At 41.1% G+C, this 27,973-nt stretch overlaps 1 protein-coding gene across 8 annotated transcripts in view; it reads right to left on the minus strand.

The window, feature by feature from the left end:
* Positions 1 to 27,973, minus strand: part of RPS6KA5 (ribosomal protein S6 kinase A5) — a 217,030-nt gene that overhangs the window by 85,919 nt on the left and 103,138 nt on the right. For 6 of the 8 annotated variants that reach the window (XM_059890250.1, NM_001192023.1, XM_059890253.1 and 3 more), the window contains 2 exons: positions 19,525 to 19,640; positions 16,628 to 16,735 (listed from right to left, as the gene is read on the minus strand). The exons of 1 other annotated variant lie outside the window; for it this stretch is intronic. In XM_059890250.1, coding sequence (XP_059746233.1) covers positions 16,628 to 16,735; positions 19,525 to 19,640 — 224 coding nt within the window. The remainder of the gene's footprint in view (positions 1 to 16,627; positions 16,736 to 19,524; positions 19,641 to 27,973) is intronic. One more of the 8 variants, XM_024997321.2, reaches the window with a different exon arrangement.

Consider the following 27,973-nt stretch of genomic DNA (forward strand, 5'->3'; position numbering starts at 1 on the left):
GCTGGACTGGAAGAAACACAAACTGGAATCAAGATTGCCGGGAGAAATATCAATAAACTCAGACATGCAGATGACACCACACTTAGGGCAGAAAGTGAAGAGGAACTAAAAAGCCTCTTGATGAGAGTGAAAGTGGAGAGTGAAAAAGTTGGCTTAAAGCTCAACATTCAGAAAACAAAGATCATGGCATCCAGTCCCATCACTTGATGGCAAATAGATGGGGAAACAGTGGAAACAGTGTCAGACTTTATTTTTGGGGGCTCCAAAATTACTGCAGATGGTGACTGCAGCCATTAAATTAAAATACACTTACTCCTTGGAAGGAAAGTTATGACCAACCTAGACAGCGTATTCAAAAGCAGAGACATGACTTTGCCAACAAAGGTCCGTCTAGTCAAGGCTATGGTTTTTCCAGTGGTCATGTATGGATGTGAGAGTTGGACTGTGAAGAAGGCTGAGTGCCGAAGAATTGATGCTTTTGAACTGTGGTGCTGGAGAAGACTCTTGAGAGTCCCTTGGACTGCAAGGAGATCCAACCAGTCCATTCTGAAGGAGATCAGCCCTGGGATTTCTTTGGAAAGAATGATGCTAAAGCTGAAACTCCAGTACTTTGGCCACCTCATGCAAAGAGTTGACTCACTGGAAAAGACTCTGATGCTGGGAGGGATTGGGGGCAGGAGGAGAAGGGGACGAGAGAGGATGAGATGGCTGGATGGCATCACTGACTCGATGGACGTGCGTCTACGTGAACTCTGGGAGTTGGTGATGGACAGGGAGGCCTGGTGTGCTGAGATTCATGGGGTCGCGAAGAGTCCGACACGACTGAGCGACTGAACTAACTAAAAGAAAACAGATAATATCTTAGTGCATTGAGACAGGAATATGTTTCATTTTGAAAGATTCAAAGAAATCATCGGCCTAATTTTAAACCCAAAGGAACTAGGAAAAGAACAAACTGAACCACAAGTTAGCAGAAGGAAAAAATAATAACAAAGACTAAAGCAGAAATAAATGAAACAGAAGAACAACAAAAAAATTAACAAAACTTTTTTAGAGTTAGTTTTCTGAACATATCAACAAACTGACAAACTCTCAGATTAAGAAAAAATGAGAGAAGATTCAGCTAAAGTCAGAAATTAAAGAGAAGGCCTTAGGAGAAACTAAATCATATATCAATAAGTTGAATAATTTTAGAATGGATAAATTTATAGAAACATACAATCTACCAGTACTGAAATATGAAGAAATAGAAAATTTGAACAGACCCATAATCAGTAAGGACACTGAGTCAAAAATCTCCCAACAAAGAAAAGCACAGCCACCCACAAGATGGCTTAATTGGGCAATTCTTAAAAAACATCTAGAAGAGTACTGGGATCATTCCTCCTCACACTTTCCCTAAAAAAACTGAAAACAACACTTTCAAACTAATTTTATGAGTTAAGCATTACCCTGAAACCAAAGCCAGAGAAAGATACTACCAAAAAAAAAAAAAGAAAATTATAGTCCAATATTTCTGATGGAAACTGATATAAACTCAACAAAGTGCTAGCAAACTGAATTCAGCAGCACATAAAAAGGATTATACACCATTATCAAGTAAGATCTTAGAATGCAAGAATGGTTCAAGATTCAAAAATCAATCCATGTAATACACCACATTAACAGAAGGAAGGACAAAAACCGCACGATCATCTCAACTGATACAGAAAAAGTATTTGACAAAATTCAATAACCCTTCATGATTAAAAAAAAAAACCCACTAACAACACGCCAGGAATAGAACGAAACCACTTCAACATAACAAAGCCACGTTAAGAGCCCACAGCAAACATCACACTCAACGGTGAAAACCCGAAGGCTTTCCTCTCAGATCGGAAACAAGGCAAGGCTGCTTCCTCTCAGCACTTCTATTCAACACAGCACCTAAAGTCTGACCCAGAGCAGTCAGGCAAGAAAAAGAAATAAAAGACATCTAAATTGGAAAGGAAGAAGTAGAACTGTATCTGCTTCCGGATAATATGATCTTATATGGAAAAAACCCTAAAGAGTGCACACACAAAAATCCCATTAGAATAAGAGAAGCCAGCAATATTACAGTGTACAAAGATCAACACACAGAAATCAGTTATGTTTCTATGTACTAACAATGAAGTTTTCCAAAAGGCAACTGGAGGGGATCTCATTATAATGAGCATCTAAAAGAATAAAATACTTAGAAATTAACTTGACCAAGGGGTCAAAAGACTTGGACCATTAAAATTACAAAACATTATGAAAGAAATGTAAAAAGACACAAATAAATGGAAAGATACTTCATCCTGGCAGACTGGAAGACAATGTTGTTAAAATATCCACAGTACCCAGATCTATAGAGTCAACATAATCCCCATCAAAATCCCAATAACATTTTTGCAGAAATATTAAGATTTAAATATTAAATATTAATATTTAAAAAATCTTAAAATTCATATGTAATCTCAGAGGACCCTTAAAAGCCAAAACAATCTTGAAAAAGAAGGAACAAACTTGGAGGTCTCATACTTCTTGATTTCAAAACACATTACAAAACTACAGCAATCAAAGCATTTTTGACTTAAATAAAGACAAACATACAGACCAATGGAACAGAAGAGAGAGCTCAGAAATAAATCTCTAGGCACATGGTCAAATGATCTTGGCAAGGATGCCTATGGGAAAAGGACAGTCTCTTCAACAAATGATGCTGGGCAAGCTGGGTGTTCATAAACACAGAAAAAGGAAGTTGGGTCCTCCCTCAATCTAGATACAAAAACTAACTCAAAATGAATTTAAGATCAAAATGTAAAACCTAAAATTATAAAGCTCCTAGAAGAAAACAGAGGCAAGGCCTCATGACGTTGGGTGCGGCAGTGATTTCCTGGATCTGACATCAAAAGCACAAGCAGCAAAGGCAAAAACAGACAAACTGGGCTGACGTTAAAACAGGAAACCTCCTCGCATCAAAGGAAACAAGCAAAGTAGAAACGACAACCTGCGGAATAGGAGAAAAAATCTGCAGATCATGTATCTGATAGGGTGTTAATATCCAGAATATATAAATAACTCTGACAACTCAACAACAAAAAAGTAAATAAATCTGATTAAAAAGTAGGCAAAGGACTTCAACAGACATTCATTCAATGATGATATACAAATGGCTAAGAGCATATGTAAAGATGCCACTATTACAGAAATACATTAAATCTACAATGAGATATCTCTTCATATTCATGAGGAGTGCCAGGATGAAAATGCAGAAATAAGTACAGGTGAGAACGTGGAGAAGCTGGACCCTTGTGCGCTGCGGATAGGAATGCAAAACGGTGCAGCTGCAATGGAAAACAGTATGCAGGGTCCTCAAAAGACTGAAAATAGAACCGTTACAAGAGCCAGCACTCCACGTCTGGGCACACATGCAGAGGAACCGAGAGCACGAGGTCAGTGAGACACCTGCACACCACGTGCACTGCAGAGTTCCCCACAACAGCCAGTGAGTGGAAGCGACTTGTGTCCATCAGAGGATGAATGGATAAGCAAAACATGGTACATACATAGAATGACATATTATTCAGTCTTAACAAGGAAGGAAATTCTGTCACACGCCACAACATGGATGAACACTGAGGACACTACCCTAACTGAAGTCAGCTAGTCACAAAAGAGAAATACTGAATGATCCCACTTTTATCAGGCATCTAAAATAGTCAAACTCATAGAGAGAGAAAGACGAATGGTGGTGGCTGTTGGAGATTAGGAGGAGGGGAAAACAGGGAGTTGTTCAATGGGTACAGAATTCAGTTCTGCAAGCTGAAAAAGTTCTAGGGATCTGTTGCATAAAATGTGAACAGTCAACACACTGACCTGTACACTTACAAGTGGTTAAGATGGCAATATTTTTAAAATTTTTAAATTGGAGGATAATTGCTTTACAGGATTCTGTGGTGTTCTGTCAGACCTCAACAAGAATCAGCCACAGGCACACCCATGTCCCCTCCCTCCCGGACCCCCTCCCATCTTCTCCTGCCCCAGCCTGCAGCCTGAGCTCCCGGAGTCGTACAGCAGGTTCCCATTCCATCTGTTTCACACACGGGCCCGTACATTTCCACGTTACTCCCTCCTCCCATGTCCGTAGGTCTGTTCTCTATGTCTGTTTCTCCACTGCTGCCCTGAAAATAAATTCATCAGTGCCATCTTTTTAGATTCCATATACTACTACTACTACTACTACTACTACTAAGTGGCTTTAGTCGTGTCCGACTCTGTGCGACCCCATAGACGCCAGCCCACCAGGCTCCCCAATCCCTGGGATTCTCCAGGCAAGAACACTGGAGTGGGTTGCCATTTCCTTCTCCAGTGCATGAAAGTGAAAAATGAAAGGGAAGTCGCTCAGTCATGTCCGACTCTTCGAGACCCCATGGACTGCAGCCTACCAGGCTCCTCCGTCCATGGGATTTTCCAAGCAAGAGTACTGGAGTGGGGTGCCATTGCCGTCTCCAAGATTCCATATATGTCAGTATATGATATTTATATTTCTCTTTCTGTAAGATGGTAATTTTTATGTTATGTGTATTTTGTCACAATTTAAAACCTTTTTAAAGATTCAAAACATGTAAATCTTAAGAGATGGGTAAATTTGATTATATTAAAATGTCAAATCTGATAATGGCAAAAACATCATTAACCACAGTTGAAGACAAGTAAAAACTTTGAAAGAAATTCACAAAATACATAATTATCGAGGATGAGTAGTTAGAATAGTTAAAGGACTCCAACAAACCAGTAACATTAGAAAATCACTGCAACACTGTGTTAGAGAACACACAGAAACCTAAACTTGTCTCAGAGGCAGAGCGGATAAATAACTAGATAATTCATATAAAAGAACATTACACAGCAGCTAAAATATATGAAACAGATCCTTATTTATCAACTTGTATAAATTTTAAAAACAAGTCAAGTAAAAACAATTCACAATGCGACATGCCTTTTATGCACACTTTAGAAACACAAGCTACTAGTACATACTGTTTATAGGTGTAACACATTATACAAAGTGAGGGCGCTAAACCAGCTTCAATTCAGTCACCAGCCACTCTTTGCCTGTACCTGTTCTGCTAAGTGTGGTTTTTAAAAAACTTTTTCCCACATTTGTGGCTGACAATATGTCTACTCCCAGCCTCTCCCACCTTGGGTTTAAACTGAGCCAGTGTTCCATTTTCAGTTCTGTCTCACTTGATCTAACAACAGGATTTGATCTGGATGGTCATTTTCATCCCTGAAACACTTTTTCACTTAGCTTCTGAGACAATGCACATGCCTGTTTTCTTCCCAAACTCCTCGTCCCTTTTTCTCCGTCTTCTTTGCTCATTCCTCTTGCACTTATGACTCTCTTAACGATGCAACAGCTCAGAGTTTAAACCTTTGTTGTTTTCTTTTCTATTTATACTGACACTATAGGCATTCTCATTCTTTTCATGATTCTAAATACTACTTATATATTGCCAAATCCCAAATTCATATCTTTAGATGAGACTTCTCTCCCAAATTCCAGATTCATATGCCCTGGTGGTGGTGGTGGTGGTTTAGTCGCTAAGTCGTGTCTGACTCTTGTGACCCCATGGACTGTAGCCCACCAGGCTCCTCTGTCCATGAGATTCTCCAGGCAAGAATACTGAAGTGGGTTGCCATTTCCTTCTCCATCATATGCCCTACTGTCTATTAAACATCTCTGTAGGTCTAACAGACATCTCAGACTCAGCTGGTTCAACTGCACTCTACCCACCCAACACCTCTCCATCGGCATATTGAAAGTGAAATGCGGGGAGCGAGCTCTGCCCCTGGCAAAGGTCATGAGGAAGGAGGCTTGACATACGCAAAGGCGGGATCAAGCCTCAGGAGTCTCCCTGGAAATTCTCGAGCAATCTACCCCCAAAACCAGAGTCTGCCTACTTTCTGCTTTGTGCTTTCACCTGTCCCCCACTACCTCTCTCTGAAAAAAGAGTTAGCTTACAGCTCCAGTTAATAATTCCTGGGTGTTGACAGTGTTTCAACCTACAAACTCCCTTGGAAGTCCTCTAGCCTGCCTGAATAGGTTTTTCCGGCCACATGTGATTGCTCAGAGCCTCCAAACTGTGAGAGGCATGAGATGTTCTAAACTGTCTAAATACAGATTCCTTTGAGCAGTCAAGATTGATTAGAAATTGTATTGGTGAAGGGATTTTCACTTGTTAGGCCAATATTTGCTGCTAAGTCTCCATATCCCTTACCTGCTGTGTCCCTGGCAGTGTATTGATTAATATAATTGGTGTAAATAGTAGCTTTAATGTTTGTAACCTGGGACCCTTGAGTTAATTCTTTTTCTTGTTATAGCCCACCACACCTTTGCTCTGTAGGAATGCAACTTTAATACTTTTTGGAGGCTGGCGCCTGACTTTAGAATAATCACCTTTAGAGGAAAAGGCCTCCGGGCCAGAAGATGATGCAAATCACCTAAACTTTTGCATATGATAAGTTTGCAGGAAGAAAGCCTGGCTTACTGCATGACTCTACCCTTTCCCCCACTGTCCTCTATGCATAACTTAAGGTATAAAAACTACTTTGGAAAATAAAGTGCGGGCCTTGTTCACAGAAACTTGGTCTCACCATGTCGTTCTTTCTCTTACCTTCTGGCTGAATTATTCAGCCTCTTTTCTCCACTGAATTTCCTCACTGAGCTATCCTCATTCTATTACTCTTTATATCCTTAATTAACGTTTAATTAAGCAGTTGTTTCCTGATCCTCGCCAACGCCGTCCCCGCTTCGAATTCCCTGGATCCACCGGGGCTGGACCCCGGCAGTGAAAGTCACTCAGTCACGTCCAACTCTTTGTGACCCCATGGACTACACAGTCCATGGGATTCTCCAGGCCAGAATACTGGAGTGGGTAGCCTATCTCTTTTCCAGCAGATCTTCCTGACCCAGGAATCGAACTGGGGTCTCCTACATTGCAGGCGGATTCTTCACCAGCTGAGCTACCAGGGAAGTCTTCATCGGTGTATCAGCTGATGGCAGCTTCACCCTTCCAGTGATTCTGGCCAAAAACCCTGGCACGACCTTAGATTCTTCCTGCTCTCACATACCCTACTTCCAGGCCATCAAGAAATCTCAGCACTAGTATCAAACTAGACTGTAAAATCTGACTACATCATACAACCTACTCTGCTACCCTATGGTCTAAATCAATGCCATCTCTTGCTGGGGTTAATGCAACAGCTTCCTAACTGATCTCCATGTTTCTAGGGACTTGTCCCACCACAGGATTATCATGCTTGGCAAACAGAATTACCTTTCTTAGAGAACTCAGGCCATGTCATCTTCCACTTAAAGCTCCCAGTGACACGTGCTTCACTGGGAGGAGCCACAGTCCTTACAACAGGCCCCCGTGCCAGGCAAGACCTGCACAGCCACAGCCCTTCCTCCAGATGACCGTCCCATGTCCTCCTTTCCCACGACTCTTTCCTCACTCACTCGACACACCCACACACACCTCCTCCTGTTCACAAACAACCCAGGCATATACCCACCTGAGGGTCTTACCACTGGCTGATCCCATTACCTGGAGACCTCTTTCCTGGATATTGATATAGCTCACGTTCCCACTTCCTTCCCCTCTGGCTCCACTGCCGCCTTCTCGGCGAGGCCGCTCCTGCTTCACCTGATTTAAAAGGCCAGGCTCCGCTCACCCTGCTCCTTCCTGCTTCTCCTGCTGCACTTGTCCTCCTGTAACTTACCACTATTTAACGCATCCATACATATTCTACTTGTCTACTTGTTGTCATCTGCCTCCCTAAGGGAGAAGTTTTTGCCTATTTTGCTAATTTGCTGGATTCCAACACCTAGATAGAACAGTGCCTGGATCTCAGAAGATCTTCAATCAATACTTGCTGAGTGAGTGGGAAAAAAATATATATATATTAAAAATGTCCATAACTGCATATGTGAATAGTTGGTGCACAGATTCTGCTGTATCATCTTCTGTATTTTTATTACATTTTAAATATTATATAGTATAAAATTTTTTTAATGAAATTTGAAAAATACAAATATTTATTAATCACATTTATGCAATGTTAATATTCCAGGGTGTCTTTTGCTAAATTCCCCTTAGGGGTTTGAAAGTCCCTGACATTTAGAAAATAGATGAAAATAACTTATATATATATATATATATATATATATATGTTATATCTATAGATTAATATATCCTATACTAATATAGGATAATAATTTGACTAGTTTTCAAGTAAATGAAGAGTAGGGATGGGACCCAGGTCTCCTGCACTGCAGGCAGTGTACCATTTGAGTCACCAGGGAAGCATGTTTCAACACAGTTTGAACAAACAGAATATACAATAGAAGTTTCTCTGAAAAGAATCTCAACTCAAATGTTGTCCCCACTAGCCCTGTGATGTAATTTTACACAAAACCTGTCTACTCAAGCTGTGCACTGAACCTGCCTTAAGATAAGAAATAGTACTGTGAATAAATCTTACCTGAGCCAATAAATTTCCACCGTAAAAAAAGTTATTAAGGGACCTGTGAGGCAGACACCTGAGGAAAAAGCCATCTGTGTCTCCCTCCCCCTTCTCCCATCTGAGGGCAGGGGACCTGCTCTGACATCTGATGGAAAAAAACCTTTACAAAGGTTTGCTTTACAAACCTGTAAAAAACCTTCACAGAGCTAAAGCTTGCATTTTCGTATCTGAATACTGTGTACTATTGTTTGACCAGAGGAAACACTGGGGCCACAAGAACACTCTGGTTTATAGGTCTCCTATTTTCCCAGCACATCCATCTCAATATTTACCTTAAAATAACTAAAATTATCCAAGAGTCACAGAGGTTGGCAAATGACTACAGGACTCACTGACAGAGACTTAACAGGCTCCTTGGGAGCACACACAGAGGGAAGGAGTCATGGCTGGACGCCACTGCAGGCCCGTCGGGAGGGGACACTAAATTCCGCCTGGGGAGCTGCCCGTCTGCCCCTCACGCAGAGTGGCCCCTGATGAGCCCTGAACCTCACCCAGGCATCCCGGGATCTGCACGGTGCCTGGGGAGCTGCCCGTCTGCCCCTCACGCAGAGCAGCTCCTGATGAACCCTGAACCTCATCCAGGCATCCCGGGATCCGCACAGTGTAACAGCAGAATTCCGAAAGTGATATAATTAACTAGGTGCTTATCAGAGAAAGAGGTCATTTAAAACTTTGCTACAAATAAGGATATTGAGGGAGAATAATGTACAATTCTCATTCGTATGTTTTGATTTTGCTCACAGTAATCGGAAATCTAAATACGTACGTGCCTCTTTAAGTGGAAACTGGTATTTATATCGTGGTTTACACTTTGGAAAGTATTTCCATGAGCATTACCTCACTGTGTCCAGATGAAAACCATATACATTACATATGACAAATACTATTTTATAGACGAAGAAATGAAGACTGAGGGGGGCTAGTGACTGACCCGACATGACAGAGCCGGGAAGCAGAGCCCGAGAAAGATCCTTGGACTGCAATATGCACTCTTTCCACCACACTAAAAATGCCTCTTCTATGTTCAAAGAATTAATTAATGAATAACATTATCTGAACTGGGCAAAGATTACATTTTTCTATTTCCTGGAAAGAAAAAAAAATCTATAGAACTTTTTAATAGCTACCATGGTTCAGTTCAGTTCAGTTGCTCAGTCGTGTCCGACTCTTTGTGACCCCATGAACCGCAGCACGCCAGGCCTCCCTGTCCATCACCAACTCCCGGAGTTCACTCAGACTCACGTCCATCGAGTCAGTGATGCCATCCAGCCATCTCATCCTCTCTCGTCCCCTTCTCCTCTTGCCCCCAATCCCTCCCAGCATCAGAGTCTTTTCCAATGAGTCAACTCTTCGCATGAGGTGGCCAAAGTACTGAAGTTTCAGCTTTAGCATCATTCTTTCCAAAGAAATCCCAGGGCTGATCTCCTTCAGAATGGACTGGTTGGATCTCCTTGCAGTCCAAGGGACTCTCAAAAGTCTTCTCCAACACCACAATTCAAAAGCATCAATTCTTCGGCACTCAGCTTTCTTCACAGTCCAACTCTCACATCCATACATGACCACAGGAAAAACCATAGCCTTGACTAGATGAACCTTTGTTGGCAAAGTCATGTCTCTGCTTTTGAATATGCTATCTAGGTTGGTCATAACTTTCCTTCCAAGGAGTAAGCGTCTTTTCTTTTTTTTCTTTTTTTTTTTAAATTTTATTTTATTTTTAATCTTTACATAATTGTATTAGTTTTGCCAAATATCAAAATGAATCCGCCACAGGTATACATGTGTTCCCCATCCTGAACCCTCCTCCCTCCTCCCTCCCCATACCATCCCTCTGGGTCGTCCCAGTGCACTAGTCCCAAGCATCCAGTATCGTGCATCGAACCTGGACTGGCAACTCGTTTCTTACATGGTATTTTACATGTTTCAATGTCATTCTCCCAAATCTTCCCACCCTCTCCCTCTCCCACAGAGTCCATAAGACTGTTCTATATATCAGTGTCTCTTTTGCTGTCTCGTACACCGGGTTATTGTTACCATATTTCTAAATTCCATATATATGCGTTAGTATACTGTATTTATGTTTTTCCTTCTGGCTTACTTCACTCTGTATAATAGGCTCCAGTTTCATCCACCTCATTAGAACTGATTCAAATGTATTCTTTTTAATGGCTGAGTAAATACTCTTTTAATTTAATGGCTGCAGTCACCATCTGCAGTGATTTTGGAGCCCAAAAAAATAAAGTCTGACACTGTTTCCACTGTTCCCCCATCTATTTCCCATGAAGTGATGGGACCAGATGCCATGATCTTAGTTTTCTGAATGTTGAGCTTTAAGCCAACTTTTTCACTCTCCTCTTTCACTTTCATCAAGAGGCTTTTTAGTTCCTCTTCACTTTCTGCTCTAAGGGTGGAGTGATCTGTATATCTGAGGTTATTGATATTTCTCCTGGAAATCTTGATTCCAGCTTGTGCTTCTTCCAGCCCAGTGTTTCTCATGATGTACTCTGCATATAAGTTAAATAAGCAGGGTGACAGTATACAGCCTTTTCCTATTTGGAACCAGTCTGTTGTTCCATGTCCAGCTACCATGGTAGTGAGTTATAATTAACTTAGATACTTCTGTTTTAAATGTCAGGATGTCATTTTTCTTCCGGTTTTATTTATCTACCTGAGGATTCATGTTAATAATCTGTTGTGAATCTTTCAAATGCTCAATATTAAATTATGAAAACATAGAATGCATATACCATATTTAAGTATAGTGTAATTAATACACATGAATATATTGCCTTGACATTATTTTGTTATAAACAGGTAAGAACAGATGCCCTTTTTAGAAAAATGCCTTTAAAGTCTTCAATGTTAAAAACCATGTATTCACTACCTAGCAGGCTGACTCATAGTAAGAACTGGAAAAATGTTTGCTGAACTGCATCCTTAAAAAAATCCTATGATAAGCATATATTAACATGCAGATATTTAGAAATATCTTTTTTTTTTCAGATTTTCAAGGGATTTATCAAATTCTGTGTTGAGAAAACATATCAGTAAAAGAACCAAGTTTGTAAATTGTTCATTATCATATGAAATATTGTTAAGGCTTCTAAAATAAATCAATTTTATCCACTATGCAATTTAGTTAGCAACCTGCAATCTAGAAATAATTATATGACGTAGTGATGAATACCTCTAAAATCTAGGCTCACGAGGGCAGGAATTTGTTATGTTCACTACTGTACTTCCAGAGTCCAGCACAATGCCTGGCACACAGCAGTACTCACCAAATACTTGTTGAATATTAAATTAATAAACACAGAAGGATTCCCCAGCAGTCCAGTGTTTAACACTTGGTGCTACCACTGCAGAGGATTCAATCCCTGGTGGGGGAATTAAGACCCCCCACGCCACACGGTGCAGCCAGCAACGAACAGAAAACAACTATACAGACAAGTCAGTAGCACGCCACGAAAAGAAACTTCAAACATGTCGAAAAAATAACTTCCTGGGTGGGAGGTGGGAGGGAGGTTCCAGAGGGAGGGACATGAGAATTCCTACGGCTGACTCATGTTGATGTATGGCAGAAACCAATACAATTTTGTAAAGCAATTATCTTCCAATCAAAAATAAATAAAATCAAGAAATAAAAAGACTTGTCAAACAAAGTAAAATCCTGAAAATTAAACAGAAAAATACATTTCCTAGGTCCAGTGAGAGCAGAATTTGTAATACATGAAACTGTGATAAACCAAAAGAGAAGTAGGTTTGGGTAGGGCAATGGTGATTCAGTTTTAGAAATGCTGAGCTTACCCGATCTAGGAGAGAGTTAGGGGAGACACGCCAGCGGGAGGTCATGCATACTGAGGAAGCAAGGCGGGGAGCGCAGAGTTGCAGCGGCCAGGCTGAGAGGCGATGTCCAGCTCCACACCACCAGGCAGTCAAGTCAGCTGAGGACTCGACAATACCCAGAGTGCAGGTCAGCACCGGCCGAGGCAAGAACAGAGTCAGTCAACTGGTGGGAGGTGCAAGTCACACTGGAGTAGGTTAGGGAGTGAGTGACAGGCAGGCGTTTGTACAAATACTGACAAAGGAAAACACAAGACCAGAGCTGAAAGGGAATGTGCGATTCTGGGACTGTTCGCCGTTTACCACTCAGTCCTCTCCCTTTTAAAAACTTAAGACAGGAGAGACTAGGCTTAAATGGTGATGGGAACCGTCCAAGTGGAAGAAGAAAAAGGGAGAAAAGGAGAGGGATCAGTCAGAGACAAAGATGCATAACCTCTCTGTAAACTGTCAACCAAGGAGGAAACCCTTCAAAGTGAAGCTTACGCTGAAAACCAAGGAGGTAGCAGAGGAACACACAGAACAGCTCATTCCAAGAAAGATGGTACTTTGACATGTCAGGCTGACACATGAAACCAAAAAGGAATGCTAGCTAACTGAAACAGAAATCGCTGGATGGGAATGTTGTCGAGGTGTAAAAGGTCCAGACAGGGAAACCTGCTGAGCAGATGCAGGTGAAATCAGGACAACACAGGGTCATTACATCGAGTTTTAATAGGCTCGTTCGATTGAGGTTTAGGGGACTCAGAAAAAGAAGCTTCCTCCTTGAGCCCTGAGAATTAAACCTAAAGCCTAGCACAGTGGTATCGTCCTCTTCAGCTAAGAGCAAGAGTAAGCTGGTCGTCTGAGGGGAAAAGACAATAACACATAACTACACAAAATGCAGCTAGGCTGCAATTGGTGAATAACCAGAGAATCCATAAATTACTTCTCCACCTCAGACTGAATCCCATTATTTCATTTTTGGACCTAAACAACCAAAGCTTCAAACACTGACATCCAGTAAGAATTCCCTTCATTCCCTTGAGGAGTAGCTGTTGACACGTCCAGCAAAAAACATAGCCTCCCTTGTGAAAAGTGACACAGCTGATTCAGTTACTCAGCAGCTCTGACTCATCTGTATTAAAGCCCAGTAACTCTGATCATGCTTGATTTTTATTTTTGCTTTGGTTTCTAACAAAAAGGGCCAAGTCTGTTTCTGCCATCTGCTAAATGACCAGAAGCGCAGAAGCACATGTCCAGAAACACAGGATTCACTTTCATCGTTGTGTCACCAGAGCCTAGCCTGAAGACTAGCAGATAGAAGGCTCTCCACAAATAGATGGAGTGAATGAGTAAATACATGAACGGTTCCACGGAGAGAGGAAAGAGTGATCACCAGATCTCTCTGTGCGGGGAGAGGGGGGTCCTCTGTCTTCACATGCCAGGATCCTCTGCTGGTCTACTGAAGTCACCAGAGCCCTTCTCAGAATGTTTCTGAATATACGGTAGGACAGAGCAAACTAAGACAAACACCGAAACCAAAACAGAAAGACAAAGTGCGACACCGTCTGGAACATGCTTCTGTGGCCGAGACTGCGGTCAAGCCTCAGGTGTCACTCAGGAGGTCTGGGCGGACCACCTCACGGGCAGAACCCCAGGCGCCAGCACCTGCAGACTGCTGTTCCAAGAGAGGGGTCCTGCCCACTCTTGTCTCAGAGTGCGGGGGCAGCAGAGGCCACAGCAGTCCCACGGTGAGGGTCCGTCCTCCAGCTGCCTCCTGGAGTCGCCGGTGTCCTCGCCCTCCCCCGTGGCCCTTGTCCCCGAGTCCACAGTCTGCCTGTTTAGCCTTCACAGCTCTCCACGAGGATCAGGAGGGCAAGGCTTTCTGTGCAGTAGTGCAGACACGGGGTCTTGGAGGGGAGGTATCTGTTTCTTACAATAGATCCTCTTGTGTCCTGCACGCCTGTGATGAGGACTAATCCCTGAGCCTTTCTGGGGGCTAGAGGTGCAGATCAGCCTGCTTTGGGGCTTCTCCTTGTCGCTGGCTTAGGACTCAGATGCCTCAGGGGTGGAAACTGATGACGACTAGTGTTTCTGCTGTCCACTTCCCAGAATCTGGTTGCTGTTTTCCTCCCGCCTCCTCCCACATTTTTTTCTTCTACAAAAGAGGGTTTATTGGGAATCAACAAAGAACTGCAATTTGGGATCCACATCTCTAGTGAGCCACAAGAAAATCCTCAGGGAGAGTGTAGAACAGACCGTGTTAATTGAGGGAAAAGGCAGTTTTGAGGGCTACGGCGAACCAGTGTCCATAGCTTTTCACTGGCTGGATCATGAGCCTTTCACTGGCTGAGTTCTTGCTAAGAAAACAGACGCATCTCCTCCTTCCCCTTGGTCTTTGTTTAGAACTCCCCCTTCTGGCCTCCTAACAGGACTTAACTGAGGTTCTTGGTTTGTTTGTTTCCCCCCCCCCAAGATTTCCCCTTTCTGAGTCAGACCCTTCTCTGAAAGCACCACTGATCCGTCAGGTTTCCATTTCAGTGATCCTCTCTCCCTTCTGCATGCACACCCAATTCACTCCTTTTCTTTTACTTGTAGGGGAGCCTGGTGGGCTGCCGTCTATGGGGTCGCACAGAGTCGGACACGACTGAAGCGACTTAGCAGCAGCAGCAGGGTTTAGTGAGGAAACAACCATGAACATATTTCATCCGTCACTTTTTTTAAGTTGCTTCTAAAATTTTAAACAAGAAAAATTTGATAAACGAAACTTTGAAGTAAATTCCCCAAAAGTTCATCTCATCTGCTTTATAACTATGATTTTCCTATCAAAGATAATGAATATATTGTTATATCCTCAAGTTCATGAAGGTAGAGACCATTTCCCCTTAATCTGTCACTGTATTATCCAATACCTAGCATAGTAGAGGAGGTCAAGAAAAATTTATTCATAAGTGATTGAATGAGATAGATATGATTAAAAAAAAAACTGGGATCCTTTGTTTTCATACTTTTAGTACTTATCTAATTCACCTAAGACTGTTTTGGAAATATTCTAAAAAGTAAACAATCAGAAATGGATACACCTAATCTAGAATCCAAGAATGTATTTCACAACACAAAGTCCTTTACTACAAAAATTTTACTATAATTGCGTATATTATAACAGAGTTTCTTGGACAGAAAAGAACTGGCATTCAAGTTTACTTAGCTCTCTTGAAAGACTAGTAGTATAAAACGTACTTTTAATTTATAATTGCTACATAAATAGTATTTAATTACAACTAAAAATGTATAATTTTAAATGTTAGTAAATAAATCTGTGATGAGTTTTAACCAATACTGAAAATGCAGAGTCCTCCATATTTAAAATCTGTCCATCAGTTATTACATTTTAATTTGTATGGGCAAAACAGCCCAGCAAGTTTATTAAAAGCTTAGGTCTAGTAAGTAGATCCTTGCTGTTTTTGTCAGATGAGCTTAAAGGGCCGTAAGACAGGCCCCCTCTGCATGTGCGCCGCGCGGGCTTGTTCTGTGATCCTCCCCACTCTGCATGTGCGCCGCGCTGCTTGTTCTGTAACATGTGCGCCGCGCGTGCTCTGTTCTGTAACGTGTGCGCCGAGCGTGCTCTGTTCTGTAACATGTGCGCCGCGCGTGCTCTGTTCTGTAACATATGCGCCGAGCGTGCTCTGTTCTGTAACATGTGCGCCGCGCGTGCTCTGTTCTGTAACATGTGCGCCGCGCTGCTTGTTCTGTGATCCTCTGTTTTGGCCACGGTGCAGGCACGCGCCTCTCAGTTCCCACAACAGGGATCAAACCACATCCCCTGCACTGGAAGCAGGGGTCTTAACAACTGGACCACCAAGGAAGTCCCCGTTTTGTAATTTTCCATTGGCTATTATCTAAGCTAGGATTCTCCTAAAAGGCCCAAAGGGTTATTTAAAAATTTTAGTCATATTTTACAGAGAAAGTTAAATGTGTAATTTGGTTTTGTAATTCTGATACATCCATGAAAGGGTTACTTCTAACAGGATGCTTCCATGTTAATTTCAAACTAAATACCTTACAGTCATTCATATCAAAATGTTCCTCTGCAAACTTGTACAAAAGTCCATAATTTGTTTAGTACTATCCCATTAAATGCTCCTTCTACAGTCAATTTTCATCATTGTTTACATTCTGCTTTACTAACTTCAAATTAAAATAGAATACTCACTTCGTCAGCCACAAACTCCTTACTCAGACCAAAATCTGTCAGCATCACGTGGCCATTAGAATCAAGCAGAATATTCTCAAGCTTAATGTCACGGTATATAATCCCCAACTGTAAAAACAAACAAAGATGCGTTTTAAAATAACAATTTTCAAAAAATAAACTAGGAAAATCTTTATTATGAACCTTGAAAACAAACCAAAAAAGGCATTCTCCTGCTCAGGGTGCTGTGATGACTTTTGTCATAGGCAGAGCAGATCTAAGTTCCTCTAGCTCCTTGCTTATCTGCTGGGCTCCTTGGGCCTCTGGAACCACGTTCCCCATAATGAGGGAACACTTCTGTCGGACTAGCTTCTCTGGGGTCTACTTTGACGACTGCTCCTTCCTGGGTTACTCTTCGTGATGGATTTCATCCTCCCTCCAGAGGATCTTCAGGGGCTTTCTTAGCCAATTCATGTCTATCGTTTCTTAACGGCTTCAGAAGGCCTTCCTGGTTAACCAGTTCCTGCACTGGCCTTTTTTTTCTTCCCATAGAGCACCATAATTACACTGTACTTTTCTAACTATCCCTCTATTTTGTTTTGTATATAAGTTTTATTGTAAAACATCTTAATTATATGACATAAATAAATCTACCCAAGTTATACAAGCAGTACCTGACAAACAAGAACTCCCTGTTTCATGTTACGTCAGCCTGGATTAAATGTTTTTAAACTCTTTATACTGAGCATTAGCAAACCTAATACTTTGTGCTTTCATCAACACCAAGTATATGAAAAAGAAGATTCTTGATACTTACTTAAAATCAAAAGATTATACAAGGAAAAACACTAGGCATTTTCTTTCAAGAACCCTTTCCCCCCCATATTGTAAAACATGACTGTTCATTGTGAATGCACTGTCTGCTGAAGAGATACCTGACTTGAAGCCCACAAGCACCTAACAACCAGTATGACTTTTTTTTTTTTCCCCCAAACAACCTCTTTGGAAAAGATTTTAGGAATAAGTCATTTACTACCTGCTTTACCACATCAGTTCCAAGTAAACTCCCCGTTTTTGTCTCTCCTGAAAAATCAGTGTTAGTAGACATACCAAAATTAACATTTCTGGCTTTGTGCTATATTTCTTTGTATTTCTCTTTTTACAAGGTAAGATTAAGAGAAACTGAACGAAGATCTAATCTGTATACACTTTCCATATCAATTACATTTATATCGGGTATCATCATATTCTCTACCTCTCTGTTTCTGATTACCCTGTTTTAATAATAATGAAAGTTGATGGATTTTCCCTTTAATAAACAGAATTAACAGTTTTCATACAAATTAAAAGCTGAATTTACTAGCTTATTTGTTGGAGCTTTGCATTTTGTATTTACACTTATATTTATGGTGATTTCACCATCATTTTTATGTTATAAAAATTACATGATTCCTCTAAGCATAAAACAAAGCTTTTCAGCCTATTACTAGGTCCAATCTGATGCATGTATTATATATATATATATATATACATACATACATACATACAATAACATGTGTGTGTGTGTATATATCCCACAAAAATAACTAAAGGCATAAAGCTTACCTCCACACCATGGATTCTATCAGAAGGAACACGGATGCCTCTCCCCACACTTCAGTTAAGCACTTAAGCACCCACCTGAGGCTCCCCTTGCTTTATGGCCCTGCAGCCCTGCGCCCCAGAGCCACTTTCACTTCCCTTCCTGTTCATCTCCCTTTCCTTCATTCCCCTTAGGCCTCCTGTTCCAACCCTGTCCCCACCTCCCTGCCCAGTTATGCTTCTGTCTGGCCCAGACTCACCCATCTCTTCATCCTTTCCTTCCGGTATCTTCTAATCTTTCCTCACAGCCTCTCCTATCCATTGCTTCCATGTTGCAATCCCAATCTCCCTGCCCTTTAAAAGTTTCATCTTCCCCCTCATTTCTCTCCATTCTTTTTTGTGCTGTATACTCATCTCTTTCATCTCTTTTTATCTGTAATCTAGTTTAGAACATGAACATATAACAAAGAAAAATAGTGATTTTATGACGTACTCATATTATCCAAATGTAGTGATTCAGGTCATGCTCCTTGTGGTCTCACACAATTATGATAAAAAATATTCTAGTACTTTCTATTTCTTAGGCAACATACAAACCTAATCCACATAATGACTGTTTGCTTCTACAATAATGTGTCCTCATTAAAAAGTTTTTAGTCAAAATATCTTGGATCAAGATTAACAGTATCTGAAATAATATTTTTTTAAATTTAAGCTGATTTTACAGAATTCAAACAGCATCACATACATACATGAATACCACTTAAAGTTTTTAGTAACTGAGCTCATGTCAATAAAGGTCATGGAGCGGGAGGGATGGAGGGGAGCAAGAGAGGACCTCGGGGCAAAATAAACGGAAAAGAGAGCCAGAGTTGGCAGGGGGATGGCTGGGTCTGTAGGTAAGTGCTTCTTTCAATTATCTCAAGCTAATAGGGAAACATACCCTGAAGGAATACAGGCAGAGTCTGCAGTGGAGTAAGTCACAATTAAGGAAGTACATATTATGACTTGTGGTTTCATCTTAAAGGTTACTTTAAGAATAATTTTTTTTTTTAATTCTAATGATACTGTGTAATAAGCATTAGGATTTTTCATGAACAAAACCAAAAAAAAAAGTGCTCAGGTTCTGCTTTTTTAATCTGCATCCGGGGAACTACAAAAGGAAAGAAAGACTTTTAAAGAGGGAAGGCTGAAACTGAAACACTGCTTGTGGTCTGTAAAATGCCTCCACCACCTCCACTAAGACAACGACACATCAACACGTTAGCTCTCTTCATTCCATCCTCACCTGTTAACAGAGTTTTCAAAAGACAAACCCCGGAAGCGGAGCGTCTTACCTTGTGGAGGTGTCCGAGGGCAAGCACGATCTCTCCGACATAGATCTGCACCTCGCGCTCTGTGAAACGCTCCCTCTGAGAAAGATGAGTAAAAAGCTCTCCACCATTTATATAATCTAAAAACGAAATATAGTTTTTCTGTCTTTGACTTGTATTCATAAACTAAAGGAAGTATTTCCTTTTAATCACTTTGGATTAACCATAAGGCACTAATTTTAATATATTATTTTTGCAGAATGCTTAGTATATAGTTTCATATAGAAAATATTACTAAATTTATATAAATACAGTTTTATAAGTTAATGACTACCCTAAAATGCAATCAAATGAATTAGCATAGAATATTGCTATTAAAACTATTATGTGAAATCTGCATATATTTGAACAATTTTCCCAAATGCAGCAAATCAGAAACCTGTGCCATCACCACACAATCTTAACTTGCTGTTAAGTACCAAATCACCAACGACTACAGTAACTAAAGTAACATGAACGGAGTAAAACAAAGCAAACAGAAATCCCAGCCATTGCTTTGTGGTAATGGCCAGTCACTTTTTTTAAGCAGATTCCCTGTTTTTCAGAATTGTCTGGAAAGTCCTTCCAAAACTGTGTATTAAGTAGCAGGTAATCTTCTTATTGCGCCATGTAACTCAAAAGTAAGAGCAGGAGAACACAGCTGAATCAAAACCTGAAATGAAAAGAGGTGCGTTTCCCTTTCAATTTGCCCTTTTTATCCCACGAGGAATAATGAAATAAGAGACAAAAAAGCTACAGCGAAAAATAAACAAGGAGCTGAATAATAGCTGAATAATAATAAGCCACAACAGAGTCCATAATCGGCTCTAAGACGACGCTTACTGATAAACTGCTAATAGTTTGATCAGAAACTGACCATGACTTCCACAGACAGCACTTGTGTGTGAGAAGCAACGCACACCTAGGAAACAGTCGCAGGCGGGGGTCATGAACGCGAAAAGACACGCCTGAGAAAGCACACATCCCGGGGATAGTCATCTGTCACATTTACCACAATCTGATCAAAGACCAAAGGAAAATCTTCACAAACTCACAGATTTTTATCTTGCTCATTTAAATTCCAAACAGCAGATTCCACAGAATGAAAGAGCTCTAAAAGCTAGTTGGGTGGCAACGTATTTTACAACGCACAAGAGAGCAAAAAGCACTGCCCTTCTAAGACTTCTGTATTTTGCCAGATACTTCCGGATTTCTGCACTTAATTATATCCTAACACAAAACTAATTATTAAAAAGGTGTAAAGGAACACAGCACTCCTGCAAACTAACAAGGAATATTTTCTACCTTTAAGTAGTTACTTATTTAAACCTGGTTGCCACTGTTTGTCATGGCCCAGAAGTAGGTGTTCATAGGTCAGCTGACCAAATGACAAACTCCTACGCATCCCTGAATGTCCTATTCAATTATCTCTTCAATCACCACTCAAGCAGAGTGGATTAGTTCCTCCTATGTAACCCACTGTACTTATTTAGACTTACACCACATCAATTATCTTGCTGCACTGAAAATATCTGCACACTTTCTTTCTCTGCTACGTTCTGAGCCTTTTAAAGTCACGATCAACGTTTTCATCTTAAAAAATCCAAGTGCTTCCATGCAGTATGCACTCAACACATGCTTAGTGCTTTATGAACTGAACACAAATCCTTTATACTGGAATAAATACTCTGAAACTCAAAGGCAAGTGGGTTGTGGGAAAAAAAAAAACCCAATGTGTTCCTGTCTTTGAGGCAACTTGATATAATCCAAAGAACTTAGGCTTTATAATCAAGAGACTTGAACCAGGTCACAGAGTCAGACAACCAAGTGACTAACACAGACAATGGCTCCACTGTGTCCTGACCTGAGCAAGTGAGTCTCTCTCGGTGCCAGTTCTTAATAAAACGGGAATCAGAACCACGAGAGATTACTGTTGCTCAGAGCACAAAAAAAGTGTTTTACTTTCATTTACTGGGGAGACTAAGAAAAATTAACTACAGATCTAAGAAGACAAACCTAAAACAACATTAAGTAGCTTTCCTACTTGTAGAACAGGCCAACAGCCCAAGGAGCAGACCTGACATTCATAACATATGCCTCATTTGCAGGCACAGGGTTGCACACGGTATAAGGTGAACCACCAACTCTATCCGGTGGTCCAGGCTTCAACACCGGGAAGGCAGATAGAGAGGCAGCCAAAGGGCTACCACAGCAGGAGCTATGACACCTGGACTCTCGCTACAGGATAGATGCCCTCGTCTACGGCAGGGCTGTGAGGGATGTGAGGGTTGCTACCACAGCAGGAGCTATGACACCTGGACTCCCGTTACAGAACAGATGTCCTCATCTACGGCAGGGACGTGAGGTTAGCGGGAGTCTCTAATAAGATCAGCATCCGGTACCCTCAGTAGTTATAATTCTAGTAGGTCTGTTTGGTGGGTAGTGGTGTGTCATTATGATTTTAATTTGCATTTTCCAGAGTGACAACATTATTTAGTATCTTTCCATGGCTTACTGGATATTTCTATATCTTCTTTTGTGAAACATTTATTAAGGGTTTTTTTTCTTGCCCCTTTTGGTTTTTTCTATTTTGATTGAAGTATAATTCACATACTGTTAAGTCCACCAGTTTGAAGTGTAAGATTCAATGGTTTTTCACATATGAAAACTTGTACAACCATCATTATAGATTCAAATTTAAAATATTTTTACACACTCCCTCCCAGAAATCCCAATTTATCTGTTTTTCTTTAGCTGCTTTTGCTTTTGATGTCACATTTAAGAAATCACTGCCGAAACCAATGTCAAAAAATGTACCCCTATGTTTTCCCCTAAGAGACTTACAGGCTTAGTTCTTACTTTTCACCTTTGACCTGTTTTGAGTTATGTTTTGTATATGCTGTGAGTTATGGTAGGTCTGGTGTGTCGTGGTGTGTCATGATGGTTTTAATTTGCATTTTTCTGGATAAAAACATTATTTAGTATCTTTCTATGGCTTACTGCGTGGAACATATGAAATACGTTTGCATATGGTTATCCAGCTGTCCCAGCACCAATTGTTTAAAAGACTATTCTTTCCTCACTGGCATCCTTGTCAAAAAATTGATTGACCATAAATGTGAGCATTTATTTCTAGACTCTCAATTCTATTCTATTATTTCTATGTCTATCTTTATTCCAGTGCCACACTTTCTTGATTATTGTAGCTTTGTAGCAAGTTTTTAAAGTGTTAGTCTTGGAATTTAATTCTTCCTTTTCAAAACTGTTTTAGCTATTCTAAGGTTCCTTGATTTTTCCACATAAATTTTAGAATGACTGTCAATTTTCATAAGAAAATAAGCTGGGATTTTGAGAGAGGTTTGTTAAATCTACAGATCAATTTGGGGAGTACTGCCATCTTAATAATATAAAGGCCTTCAATCCATAAACATAGGACCTTCTATCACTGTGAAGTGACTCTTTTTTATTTTTACTAACACTTTTTTGTTAAGTATATTTTGTCTGTTATTAGCACAGCCACTCCTGCTTTCTTGTGGTTGCTGTTTGCATGACTTACCTTTTCCCATCCTTTTTTTTTTAACCTATTTATACCTCTGAATCGGAAGCTCCACACGTGGCGCTACAGGAGAGACTGAGGCAGGAGGAGAAGGGGACAACATAGGGTGAGATGGTTGAACGCCATCACCGACTCGATGGACACAGGTTTGAATAGACTCCAGGAGATGGTGAAGGACAGGGAAGCCTGGCGTGCTGCAGTCCATGGGGTCGCAAAGAGTTGGACATGACTGAGCAATCGAACAACAACACACCTCGGAATCTACTGTGTATCGACTATAAACAGTGTATGGTTGGATCTTTCCCTTCATCTGACAGTCTCTTGTCTTTTGACTGTACCTATTAATCCATTCACATCGAATGTTATTACTGGTACAATTGGATTTGATGTTGTTTATTCACTCAGTCATGTCCACTCAGTCTTTGCAACTCCACGGACTGCAGCATGCCAGGCTTCACTGCCCTTCACCAACTCCCAGAGTTTACCCAAACTCATGTCCATCGAATCGGTGATGCCATCCAACCATCTCATCCTCTGTCATCCCCTTCTCCTCCTGCCTTCAATCTTGCCCACCATCAGGGTCTTTTCTAATGAGTTGGCTCTTTGCATCAAGAGGCCAAGGTATTGGAGCTTCAGCTTCATCATCAATTTTTCCAACGAATATTCAGGATCGATTAACTTTAGGACTGACTGGTTTGATCTCCTTGCAGTCCAGGGGACTCTCAAGAGTGTTCTCCAATATCACAGTTCAAATGCATCAATTCTTCGACACTCAGCATTCTTTATGGTCTAGCTCTCACATCCATACGTGACTACCAGAAAAGCCAGTATGAGCCACGAGGGCTTCCCTTGTGGCTCAGCTGGTAAAGAATCCCACCGTGATTCAGGAGACCTGGGTTCAATCCCTGGGTTGGGAAGATCCCCTGGAGAAGGGAATGGCTACCCACTCCAGTATTCTGGCCTGGAGAAGTCCATGGACTATACAGTCCATAGGGTCGCAAAGAGTTGGACACAACTGAGAGGCTTTCACTTCACTTTCACTGCAAGAACCATAGCTTTGACCTTTGTTGGCAAAATAATATCTCTGCTTCTTAACATGTTCTCTAGGTTTGTCATAGCTTTTCTTCCAAGGATCAAGCTTCTTTTAATTTCATGGCTGCAGTCACCATCTGCAGTGATTTTGAAGCCCAAGAAAATAAAGTCTCTCACTATTGCCATTGTTTCCCCATCTATTTGCCATGAAATGATGGGACCAGATGCCATGATCTTAGTTTTTTGAATGCTGAGTTTTAAGGCCAGCTTTTTCACTCTCCTCTTTTACTTTCAACAAGAGGCTTAGTTCCTTTGTGCTTTCTGCCATAAGGGTGGTATCATCTGCATATCTGAGGTTATTGGTATTTCTCCTGGCAATCATGATTTCAGCTTCTACTTTATCCAGCCCAGCACTTCGCATGATGTACTCTGCATGTAATTAAAAAAAACAGGGTGACAATATACAGCCTTGACGTACTCCTTTCCCGATTTAGAACCAGTCCATTGTTCCATATCCAATTCTAACTGTTGCTTCTTGACATGCACACAGGTTTCTCAGGAGGCAGGCAAGGTGGTCTGGTATTTCCCATCTCTTGAAGGATTTGCCACAGTTTGTTGTGATCCACACAGTCAAAGGCATTAGCATAGTCAATGAAGCAGATATAAATGTTTTTCTGGAATTCTCTTTCTTTTTTGATGATCCAGTGGATGTTGGCAGTTTGATCTCTGGTTCCTCTGCCTTTTCTGAATCCAGCTTGAACATCTGGAAGTTCTCGGTTCATGTACTGTTGAAGTCTAGTTTGGAGAATTTTGAGCATTACTTTGCTAGGCTATGAGATGAGTGCAATTGTGTGGTAGTTTGAACATTCTTTGGCATTCCTTTCTTTGGGATTTGGACAAGGAAGTGGCAACCCACTCCAGTATTCTTGCCTGGAGAATCCCATGGACAGAAGAGCCTGGTGGGCTACAGTCCATGGGGTCGAAAAGAGTCGGACACGACTGAGCAACTTCACTTTCACTTCTTTGAGATCGGAATGAAAACTCATATTTTCCAGTCCTGTGGCCACTGCTGAGTTTTCCAAATCTGCTGGCATGTTGAGTGCAGCACTTTAACAGCATCATCTTTTAGAATTTAAAATAGCTCAGCTGGAATTCCATCACCTCCATTAAGCTTTGTTCAGAGTGATGCTTCCTAAGGCCCACTTGACTTTGCACTCCAGGATGTCTGGCTCTAGGTGACTGATCACACCATTATGGTTACCTGGGTCATTAAGGTCTTTTTTGTATTGTTCTTCTTACGTCTGATATTTTACTTTTTTATTTTCTATATATTTTATATCTTTGTTCCTCTATTCCTCCTTACTTCTTTTTCATTAAGTAAACATTTTTAAGTTATTTTCTTAGTGGTTACTCTATGGCTTACCATATATTATCACAAACAGTGTGAGATTCATACCGACTTAATTCCAGTGATATATACAAACATTACTCCCACATAGGCCTACTCTCTCTTCCTCCTGTTTGAGACATTATTGTTATATATAGCACAACTATATGTGTTACAAACTCAACAATACATTATAATTATTACCTTATATAGTTTTATGCTTTTCAAAGAGGCTGAAAGGAAAGAGAGTAAGTATATATCTATAGTCTGCCATTTTAGCTTCCCCATTTATCATTTTTCAGTTCTCTTTACTTTTTCTTATGGCCTTCCTTTGGCATTGGACAGCACAGAGGTTCTGGTCATTTTAAGGATTTCGTCTTTTACTCTGAATGACATAAGAAGCCTAGGGAAGATTCTGAGTGCAACAGTAGTATGACAAGGCTTCCATTTTGATAGATCAATGACTGGCTCTTTGTTGAGAACAGTAAGAGCGGAAGTAGGGAGGCCACCTTCAATGAACAAGGAGAGGTGATGGAGCCTGGGAGAAGGGTGACGGCAGTGGTGGTCAGGGTCCAGCCCACCCTGAGCACATGAAAGGAGGGCACGGACCCTTAGCTGAGTACACAAGCCTGCAGCAAGGGCAGATGTGAAAGGGACGATTCAGAGTTCACTTCCAGAAAGGAGAACACACAGGTGTCTAACCAATAGTGAAAGCTCAATAAATGGCACTTATCATCAGCACCATCTTGAATCACACATTGTCAGAATGTGAAAAGGGACAAGAGAGCCCTTCTGGAATCCTTTCAGGAAGGTGGTGGCTTAGTCACCCCATCATGTCAGACTCTTGCAACTCCATGGAGTGTAGCCTGCCAGCCTCCTCTGTCCAATAGCATTCTCCAGGCAAGAACACTGGAGTGGGTTGCCGAAGAGAAAGGCAAATTTCAGATCATTAAGAGGAGGCTCCATGTAAATTCCTTGAAATTATGCACAATTTTTTCAAGTATATGTAAGCGTATGTGCATTCTACTGAGAAGGGAGGGGCCACAGATTTCATTAGATTCTACAAGGAGTTACAAGCCAAAACAGTTCTCAGAACATCACTGTTAAGACAGCATTATAAATCTGAATGGAAACACGCCAATCAAGTTTACTTATAAACAAACCAAAATATGGACTGCCAGCACAAGGGACACATCTGAGAGGCGTGTCCTCCAGCTCGCCAGCAACAAGCACCTCATCATCACAGTGCAGACACCCAGCACCACTGCTTCTGAGCGTTCAGATCGCGCGTCCCTGACTTCTAGCCTTGCTTGGCATTAGCTGTCCTGGAGCTTCTTGTACTTGGAATTGGACTGATGAGGCTCAGAGCTTACAAAAGTGAAGTGGAGCATGGGTTTTCATTGTCAACAGGATCTTTGACTTCTGAGGGTGTGCTGGAACTGCACTCTGGTGTCTTTATACCTCTGTGTTTATCCAGAGAGCCAGCAACTCTGGAGAGGGGAATGCTGACGCTTGTTCTTGAGACTAAAAACCTCTTAGCCAGGCAGTGAGACAACATACAAAACAAACTTTAGAAAAGACTACAAAGATTATTATTAAATTGAATTGAATTATATAGTTTTTATTCTCTTAGAACAATGGAATCAGGAATGCAGGCAGACTCTGGGAGAGTTAGCAGTGGTGGGAATACAGTCAGAGATATGAAAACCCAAATTGTTACTGACATCTGAGAGGAAGATTCTTCTCAGCTTTATAACTCAAGGAGCTCCCATTCCCCTCCTCCACTCCCACCCCTTGCCAACTGGGCATAAATTACATTCCTCCATTAAAAAAAAAAAAAAAAAAGTACTGAAAAGCTCAGATGGAATAAAGCACCTGAGTGGAAACTGTCTCCTATCAGAGTTGTTTAAGATCTACTCTGCCTGGTGGGCCTCGGTCCATGCCAACTTATCTCCCTTGAATAACTTTCCTTTCAAAATTATGCATTCATTAGAACTCTAGAAATTAGATTTCTCAAGTGTCTGCCAATTTCTTCCACAACGAACTGCAAGCACGACGGCTGGTTTTTGTTTAGCCAATGCTGACAGTTTTTGTCCTCTTTATGGGAACAAACAGCATGAGAATGTTCAGTTTTTACTGATATTCCCGAGGCTTTTTGCCTCTGTGGACAAACAATGAAAATGGACTAAGTGGTGCTGGCTCGGTCCAACTGCTGGCCACTGCTGTGTGTGTAGAAGCAGAGTCTCAGTAACCCCAGTTCGTCATGGTAAGTGGGAAAGGGCTCCTGGCAGATAAGAACTAAAGTGATGTAAAACAGAGTTTTGGCTGACTTCCTTTAAAATCTGTATCTTAACACAGCTCACTGCTTTTAAGACTAGACAACGACATAGTAACAACTAGAGATACTGGGCACTTTCAATGTGCCTGTTCTATTTAGATATGATAACAAATCTGATACT

This window comes from Bos taurus, chromosome 10 (assembly GCF_002263795.3).
Source record: "Bos taurus isolate L1 Dominette 01449 registration number 42190680 breed Hereford chromosome 10, ARS-UCD2.0, whole genome shotgun sequence".
Taxonomy (NCBI): domain Eukaryota; kingdom Metazoa; phylum Chordata; class Mammalia; order Artiodactyla; family Bovidae; genus Bos; species Bos taurus.